Raw genomic sequence first — 9,533 nt, 5'->3', positions numbered from 1 at the left:
GAAGTACTGGGAGAGGAGGGAGGATTAAGCATCAGTCTGTAAGACTGCATTGGCCTACCTAGGGTCTGTGCTTAGTTGTAGGATTTTATATTTGCCGTTATAACCCTGAGTTCTGATATTCAAAGAGTTACTAACCTTGTGAAAATGTCAATGACTAGAGTTTGGGCTTGCTTTATGTATAAAAATGCATAAATTGCCACTGAGCATTCTTGTTTCAGGCAGTAGCTTTTAGGTCTTACAGTATATTAACAAAGAATTGCCACCAATTTTAGGTTATAAGATGGACCTTTCAAGTTGATGGCTAAAATAACACAAGGCTGCATACTCTGCGTTTGAGTTAGTTTATGTCTGTATTTACTAGAGAACTGTTTCCATTTGGTTGTATTTATTTTTGATGTCAAACATCAGAACATCAGTTTTCTGTAAACTGACTTTGTCTAGGCACAAACCTGAACACTTCAGGGGACTCAAGGAGGTGATCCAAAGCCCTTTGCCGTCGCAGCCCCCAGCAATTTGGAGGTGCACATTCCAGCTGTGTGCTGTGATGTTGTACTTAGAGGAGAGGCATAAGGAACTAAGTACAGGCTTGTGCCTACTGCAGGGTGCTTTGGGATATCAAGGAAAGACGAAACTCTGAGGTTAAACCTATAAAATTCCAAAGGCTTTAAGGGAAAGCTGTCAGTATTACAGCTCTCTGGCTTAGGAGTGTCAATGCTTAATGCGGACGGATTTCACATAAAATGAAGATGTAAGCTACAAAAAGCAGACATAGAGGAAGAGCATCTCAGAGTAGAATAGCTCACATGTGGAACACTGGAGAGCTGCTGTGTTTACACTGATAAGCACAGTGCAGGTTTACTTTGCTAAGTAGGTGTGATGAGAGTAACTGCTGCTGGTGCCTGAGCTGGTTCAGGGTGCTGTATTGTGCTGCAGATGGCTTTGCTTGCTTTCATGGTGACTGATGTGGCTTACATAAGGTTCTAGAAGGACAAGGACTTCAGGACTTCTCCTTGGAGTCTTAAAAACAGGGTTATTTTGAAGAAAATACTATATATTAATCATCTTCTCTTGCCTGTAGAACCGTTGGGCTGGTATGCCCTTACAGCTTTATTAAGAGGCACGTGGGTCTTTGAGTCATATAAATAATTTATCCTGTGCAAGTAACATGTCTGCCCTCTGTGACAGCAAGAAGAGGGATATGTGATTAATCTGCTCCCAAAAAATTCTAAATATAATCTTGGCAGTAAACATATGCCAGTAAAATATGACTGTGTTGCAGTTAAGGATGTTTGCTATTATATAATCTATGTATGCTACTTTTAATATTACTCTTTTTTTCTACTTATAGCTGAATTAAGCTTTGTGTTCACTGATAAAATTGTTCTTTGAAATTAGTGGTAGTAGTTATATTGGTAGTGTAAATGTGTTTCCCTAAGAATAATGAAAAAATGTGTATAAATAGGCACTAAAATAATTATGTTAAGGATGTTTGCTATTATATAATCTATGTATGCTACTTTTAATATTACTCTTTTTTTCTACTTATAGCTGAATTAAGCTTTGTGTTCACTGATAAAATTGTTCTTTGAAATTAGTGGTAGTAGTTATATTGGTAGTGTAAATGTGTTTCCCTAAGAATAATGAAAAAATGTGTATAAATAGGCACTAAAATAATTATGCTTTTTTCAAGAATAATGAAAAAATGTGTATAAATAAAAATAGGCACTAAAATAATTACGCTTTTTTCTTCTTTTTTATTTCTGTTTTCCAGTAAAGTAAAGCAAGGTCTCCTTCCTAGCTTAGAAGATCTGCTCTTCTATACCATTGCAGAAGGACAAGAAAAAATACCAGTTCACAAATTCATAACTGTAAGTTTCCTGTTCCAGAGTGCTTATGAAAGCTAACTATTACAAGGTTATTTTAACAGTCTAAATGCAAGAATGCAAAGCAAACAATTTCTGTTATACATGTTAAGCTGCAGAAAGGAATGTAACTATTTTTCTCCCCCCACACTGTTTCTGTAGTTAAGTAAGAGAATGATTGTACTAGTATTATTAACAACTTCTTTGATGTGCAAAAGAGTATGCTTGAAAGCATCTGTGCTTATGGCAGAGCTGGATAGTATTTGTACTTGTGTAAAATGTAGTTGGACTTCTGTGGATTTCAAATTACATTAATCCTTTGACATAAGATGCAGCCAAAATGGCCAAAGGAAATGCCAAAAGGATCAATAATGTGTCAAAATGTCTGTGTTGATAATGCAGTGGCAGATGTCTCTTGAGTGATAAATAACACCAAGCAGTAGAGAACTTGATTGTAATAGCTTATCTTTTCACTTTAGTAATTATTGTTTTATTGTAATAGGCACTCAAATCTACAGGATTACGTACATCTGATCCTCGATTGAAAGAGTGCATGGATATGTTAAGACTGACCCTTCAGACAACTTCAGATGGTGTTATGCTGGACAAAGACCTTTTTAAAAAGTAAACTTTCTGTCAATAATGTAATTGTATAATTCTGAATGAGTGGTGTCTGTGTGGTACTGACTGCTGTCTTGAGGAGAGGCATAAGGTATATAAATTAATGCAAAATTAGAAAGGGAGTCGAACATATGCTTTTGATGCTCTTTTCATATGAGTTTGTTCTCAGGTCTCTTGCAGCAGACAGTGTGATCTCCCCAAGAGTTTAATATGGTGGTGTTACTTGCATATGTGTCTGACCCCATACTACAGCTCTCAGTCAGATGCCAAATAAATGGATTAATGCAGCATGGAGTATTTAGTATGATTACATAAAACTACTCTCACTGCATCATCAGATTTTAATCTGAAGCTCAGGATGCTGCTCCTGTGTGGTGAGATGTTCGAAGGATGTATGTGGTTAGTTCTAAAAGTAGTATGTGAAAGACCGAGTGAAGTTACAGGATATGTAGAGATGAGAGAAGTGTTAGAAGTGTAGATACTCCTTTGGTCTGTTTTGGAAAAGATTCGTGTGCCATGTTTTAGTGATGCTTTAGTTTTGTCAAGCAAAGTCTGTGGTCAGTTAGCTGAACAGTATAAGCACTGTCTTCTGTTCATTCCAAGCACACTCCTTTGCACCTCTACTTACAGCTTTTGTGTGCCAAAAGATTGGAAATTTAGAGGCTCTTAAATCTTGGATTAAAATGTTTAGACTATTTTTCGGTCTGTGCTTTTATTCCATTTACAGGGTAGACCAGATAATACCTAAAACTTGCTTCTTTCATGAAGAGTATACTTCTGTCAAGATTGGTACATTTTTGTTGATATGTAGAATTTTTTGAATTTGTGAACTAATGCTGTGTAGTACTGTTTCTTCTCAGTTAAAATGTGTGTAAAAAGGTGTATTTATATATCCAATTTTGTATATTTTATATACACGTGAGTATATAATATATACAGTATATGCTTATGCTATATTACATATTTACATAGCTTATGTAAATATAAAATGTGTTATATATATTAAAATATATATACAGTTTTTGGAAATGTATTGAGAAAAAAAAGAATGAATGTCATGTGTGATAAAATAACAAACCAGTCAACTCCTTAATCAGATGTGGGATGCTTCTTAAAGGTACAACATGGACTAACTTTACTTCTGTATTTAAGTTCAAGACCAGGTCTTCACTGGTTGGTTGTCAGCACTGTGAAAACTCTAAATTGTTAGAGTCAGAAACCTTCCTGGTTGTACAGATGGGTTGGAAAGGAAATGCTTTTGCTATTTTGCATTACACGTATTCTAGAAGGCTTGTTTGTCTTAGTAAAATAAGAATTATATTTTAGACAAGGGTGAAAAAGGACAAGTGATTGCTAATTAGCAGGATTAGCTCATGTTCTGCGTCACATCTCCAGGATTTGATCCTCTGTGGTAGGAGAGCAGCTGTTACTATAATAATTTGTAGAAAGCTTGTTGTGTAGGAAGAGTTTTGAGCATCAAGACTCTACAGAGGGTGGAGAGTTGAATCCTATTTCACACAGCAGGTTTTCCTTTGCAGCAGCAGAAGGCTCCTTTGCAACTTTTTTTGCTAATTAAAAACGCCCAGAATTCAGTTGTCTGTCCCTCCTAGGCACACTTTGTTGTGTAGAGTCTCATGCAGGGTCCCTCTATTCTTCCACTAGTGTTTAAGGTGTGAAATACAATTCTGTATCTACTCAGCTCTACTTACCTCAGGACTTTTGAAGCTTCAGTTCCCTAAACATAGAAGTCGGTGTAATTCTCCTGTTGAATTTGAATCCAAAGCTGCTAGATCTAATAAATCATCAAGGTTAAGTAAAGTGGTAGCATAAGCTTGACTAAATCAAATAAGTCCAGCAGATATTACCTGTCAAATCTGTTAGCTCATGCATCTGTAATGTTTGTTTCTGCACACTTTAGTGGTTCTAAACATTAGGCTCCAAGTTGACTAAAATTGCATTAGTTTGAAATTTTTTGGCTTCAAGATCAAGTGCTCTTCACTTAAGTAAAAATCTAGAGAAAATCTCCACGTTCCACGCAGAACAATTTAGGGTTTTAATCTTTCATCTCCAGAATTTCTTGACTTCTGGTGCACATTTCAGGAGAGTACTTGATAAATTTCCTGAACTAGCTGTTCATGTTGCATCTGTTTAACATATCATGTGGTCTTTGTAGCATGAGTGGTACCCTGCTGTTCAGTGCAGCATGCTAGTTAGCTTGCTATGTGAATTTTATTTTGTTTTGGTGCCCTACCTATTGTACTGCTTAATATAGTAGTAGTAGTGGTACTATCTAACTATTGTTAGATGGAACTTAAGCAACTTAAATATGGAAGATTGTACATGCTAATCTTCCTTACAAAGTGTGCACATTTTGACATGTCCTATTGTAACTAATTTGTAGAGAAACTTCTAATAATTTTTAAGAAATCCTCCTCCCCCTTTTAGCTTTTCCTTTAACTCATGGCATGTTCCTAACAGAAAAATGCACAACTTGCAGAAAGCCTTATTTCTTACCTAAAAATATTTTGCTCAGTGGTGGGGGGACATGGAGGAGGGGAAGGAAAGCCACAAGGCGATTGGAATGGAGTTAGTTGGAGAATGGTGTACGTTTGAATGAGATGATAGCTACTGAGTAGCAGTTACAACTCTGAAGTTTAAACCCTATTCTCTTTCAGAATAACTTACTTGGCTTTGTAGGATTAGCCTTTATCACAAGGTGCTGTCTGTCCCACTTTATTGACCCAGAACTGTGGTCTTGCTAGCCAAATCTCCTCTGATCTGCGGGTAAGAAGCAGCAATCTGGGTGTGTGATGTTCTGAGCATAAACCTGACAGTGTTGCTGGATCTCAAACAGGGTTTTCTATTTGCTGCTGAGCAGCTGTACTGCTCTCTCGTCATAGGTAGAAATTCCTGAGGAAAACTTTAATTTTAGAGAAGCTTAACCTGGGTGTTAATAAATATTTTTGTCCTATTTGAGCAATCCTTTGACAGAAGATGTAGAGGAATTCCACTATTTTAGAATATTAATATCTGATTTGTCAACATAACACTTTGTTGTCTAAGTGTTTGAATATATAGGTAGGCAAACAGTTCGTAGGGAAGCAGTAATCAGCAGCCTGAGCTAAAAATGGAATATGGATAAACATAAGTTGTGTGGTAAAGAAAACTAAGTCATCCAAACTATATTCTAGAGACCAAAGATGCAGTTTCCAAAACACCTGAAACTGTTACTTTCAGGTCATACAAGTGTTTGACAATTAATTTACTTAAATTTCTCCCTGTGTTCTTTTCCTACTGCTCCACTTCTGAGCCTGAGGCCAAGCCATCTCCAAAGGGTTGCCTGGAACACAAAGCAGTTTGATACTCCTGTGGGGAGGAGATATCAGTTGCAGGATTTTAGGGGCTGTCATAGCTTGTGAGGACATGAGGTGTTGGCTGAAAATTACTGCCCTGTTAAAGGGACCCTGAGACCCCTCTTATTTTGTCCATGCAGTAGTAGTTCCAAATAACCATCTAGATGACTTGAACCCTTGTATTTTATTTGGTCTGTGAATTCTTACAACTCCTGGGTTAAGGAATGCCAGGAGAAATACCTGGACACTGCCTTTGGCAGAGTCTGCAGACAACAACTGGTAACAACAGTAGGTAATGTCCTTAACCAGCATAGCAATTTTTGGCCATGTTTCAATCTCTAGATTAGAAAGATGAAACTACTGAAGTGAGTGTCCTAGACTTGATGTACATCGTAAGCATAGAAATGCCCCTCCTGTTTTAGAAAGATAATGTGATCTCAGAGGACAGTATTTCAGTGCATTACTGCCTTCTTGTTGTTGTTCACGTTTTGTATTGAGTTGTTCTAGTAGGTTTAGGGGAACTTTGATACTACTTTTTATTTATTGCTTGTTTTCCCTTAGAGTGCTTAATGCTGTCCGGGTGGTACAGACGATGTAGAACTGCATCTGAAGTTTAAACCTAGTGCATATTATGTTGTTACTCCTGCACACACAGCTGCCATCAGGTGTTATTAATTACTTTTGGAAAGGGATTTTGCACCTGGAGTAACTAACTGTAATTGGAGGCTGCTGGGAGCAAAACCAAACGGGATTATTTGGCAGATACAGAAACAAAATATGATAAAACCGACTAAATTGCAACTTTAACATAAACTGACAAAGCAGTGTATTGCAAACAGAAGTTTTTAAGGTGACAGTATATAAAACAGGAACTTCTCTACCATTTCTCTTTTGTTTTGGAAGAGCAGTGCCTACCAGCATTTGAAATGGCTGTCAGCTGAATTGGGGATAAAGTTGTCTAAGTACAAAGGAGTTAAAATTGAATGGAAGTTTAAAAAAAGAGAGGAGATTTAAAGGGAGGATAATTCAGTCCTTTCACTGGTTTCCATGCACCTTCATTTTGAACTGATGATGACTTTCAATAACAGGATTATTGGAAGTATCTATTCCAAGTGAAAATATTTCCATAAAATTTAATTTTTTACTTTTCTGGATAAGTCTTCATTGGAAGGATATGTTTTCCGTTGTAGCATGTGCCTAGATGCTCTTACCTGTCCATTTGCCTTCATTAATAGTATGCTTTTGCTTTTGTCAACGCTGCCAGAAAGCATGGTATGAATGTGTTAATGGAACTGCTTGTTTGGTGTTAAACCTCCCTTTCTCTTCCTTGCACTGGATGGGACTGTTAATACCCTTTATCAGGTCCTATTTCAATTGACATGATAATGGCTCCCAAATCCCACCCCTGCTGCTGCTCACCCCCTCACCCACGGACACCTCTTGCGGCATGTCTCACATTGTGTTTTCATCCTTCCCTTCTGTTTGTCCTAGATAAGTCCTTTTTACCTCATCAGGTTTTTAAATGTGCCAGATGGGACTGATATTCAGAGGGTGTGGATGATAGGGTTCAGTGTGTTCTGGGTTAAAAGGCAGCGAGGATTCCTTGACTGCTGATGGTTTGAAGCAAGAGACTTGCAGTACTGCTCACTGTTAACTGCTCACTGTAAACTTAGTTTAGGAGATGTTATCAAGTCTTTCCACAGGGTTTTGTTCTTATTAAAGTAGAGTCACATTTCGGTTTGGCCTGTTGGCAGCATTCTCACTTAGTTCATGGTGAAACAATGAAGCGAGAGAAACCAACCCTGGACCTCACAAGTCTGATCTAACTCTGAAATCAGCACTTCTTTGGGCAGAGCCTGGCTTAGATAACCTTCACGTAGCTTGATCCTAAGAAGTGGGTTGCTTAGATCCCTTTTGCAAGCTGAGATGCTACTTGAAGGCAGGTTGATAGTACCCTGCAGTACAGCTTCACAGTTGAAACTTCAAAAGAGAGCTTTAAGTAGAAAGGAATAAAAATGAATGCACTAAAACTATGGTAAATAAATTAAAAGAAAAATAGAACTTAACAAGTTCAAATTCAAATAGAACTTAACAAATTCAAAGCCTTTTATTAGAAAGACTTGTTGTTGTAGGCATGTAACTTCAAGGTCCTTGTTTAAATTGCATGTAGTTGCTGCTTAGGCTTTTTGACTGTACATTGTCAAAATACTAATAGCCTTTTTTAACTTTTTGCAGGTGTGTACAGAGTAATATTGTGTTGCTTACTCAAGCTTTCAGGAGGAAGTTTGTCATTCCAGATTTCATGTCGTTTACTTCCCATATTGATGAGCTATATGAAAGTGCGAAAAAACAATCTGGAGGAAAGGTAACGTGTTTATAAATTCAATTTCAGACTTCTGCATGTTCCTTGATATTAGCCAAATCCATTATTTGTTAAGTTGACAGATTTTTCTTAACACTTCTAGCAGTGTTAAACTGATAACTTGATAAGAGTTTTGGAAGTTCAGTTATGTCTGCAAGTTGTGAACTGTTTTAGAAATACAGCTCATAACCCTTAACAATCTTGTAGAGTTTTGACATTGCAATCTGAAAACGGCACTGTTCTGCCTTGATTTTACACAACCTGTAAAACTGCTGTATAATTTATCAGGCTACACTAAGTCTATAGAAGAATTATTCACCTCTACATAACTAGCTGGCTTGTGTGACAGAAGTGACTATCAACACTGTACCTTGGTTAGTAAATAAAGTTTATTCTAATGCTTCTTTTCAATACATTAATTGAAAAATCCCAGATGGTTACTATTTGAAAATGCTGAACATGCTGTAACACAGATTCCTCTTAGATGTACTGAAATTTTTGCTTTGAAAAAATGTTTTATTTGATAATGATCTAGTGAATAGAAGAATTTGTATTGAAGTTTTAGATATGCCTGGTAATTACTACTGGAATAGCTCAGTTAGAGCTTATGTGTCCTTTCCATTGACATTTATTTTAATTAACATAGAGTTAAATATTTTGGATGTTGTAATGTCTCTCTTTCTATCTCACACTGTGTCAGGTTGCTGACTATATTCCACAACTGGCCAAGTTCAGCCCTGATTTGTGGGGTGTTTCGCTTTGCACCGTCGATGGACAGAGGTATATTGTAACTTCTAGGTTTTGCTGTTGGAGTATTTAAAGGGCAGTATAGAGACAGTGTTTCTGTAGTGTTTGGGAGTTGAAGAGCTTTGTCTAATAGTACCTGTGTGCCAAGCTATATTATTTTTGGTATAGGTCACAATGTACTTAAGAGATAGTCCCTTCCCTGCATTTTAATGTTTTTGCTGTAGCATTAATATATAACCTGTATGTGTCACTGAAAAAATTCAGATCCAGGTTCTTTAAAAAGAAAATGAAGGTGTGGAAACTGGACAGAACTTAGTATGATTTTGCTTTTCAGGTTTATTAAGCTTTCTCCCGTAAGGGTGTGTGTAAGTCTTAGATATAATCAGAGTGATTTTACGTTTATTATTTTATTAGTAACTCAGTGTAGTGGAGACGATTAGAGGCCTAAGATGTAAAGGGATATCTCACACCATCTAGCTGAGGAGTAACATGAGCTCTGTGCCTACCTTTGGCTAGACAATGTGAGATGCTCATCAGCTTGAGTGTCTGCTGGTCTGTGCTTTGCTTTGGTGTGGTCATACTGCATGT

At 37.0% G+C, this 9,533-nt stretch overlaps 1 protein-coding gene across 1 annotated transcript in view; it reads left to right on the top strand.

The window, feature by feature from the left end:
* Positions 1-1,775: 1,775 nt before the first annotated feature.
* Positions 1,776-9,533, top strand: part of LOC103800629 (glutaminase kidney isoform, mitochondrial) — a 52,718-nt gene continuing 44,960 nt past the window's right edge. The window contains exons 1-4 of the mRNA XM_009073011.1: positions 1,776-1,868; positions 2,365-2,486; positions 8,072-8,201; positions 8,899-8,978. Coding sequence (XP_009071259.1) covers positions 2,416-2,486; positions 8,072-8,201; positions 8,899-8,978 — 281 coding nt within the window. The 5' untranslated portion in view covers positions 1,776-1,868; positions 2,365-2,415. The remainder of the gene's footprint in view (positions 1,869-2,364; positions 2,487-8,071; positions 8,202-8,898; positions 8,979-9,533) is intronic.

The sequence above is a fragment of the Acanthisitta chloris genome, unplaced genomic scaffold (genome assembly GCF_000695815.1).
Source record: "Acanthisitta chloris isolate BGI_N310 unplaced genomic scaffold, ASM69581v1 scaffold7734, whole genome shotgun sequence".
In the NCBI taxonomy this organism is placed as follows: domain Eukaryota; kingdom Metazoa; phylum Chordata; class Aves; order Passeriformes; family Acanthisittidae; genus Acanthisitta; species Acanthisitta chloris.
The sequence above is the reverse complement of the archived record's forward strand: the minus strand, read 5'-3'. Positions and strand labels throughout refer to the sequence as shown.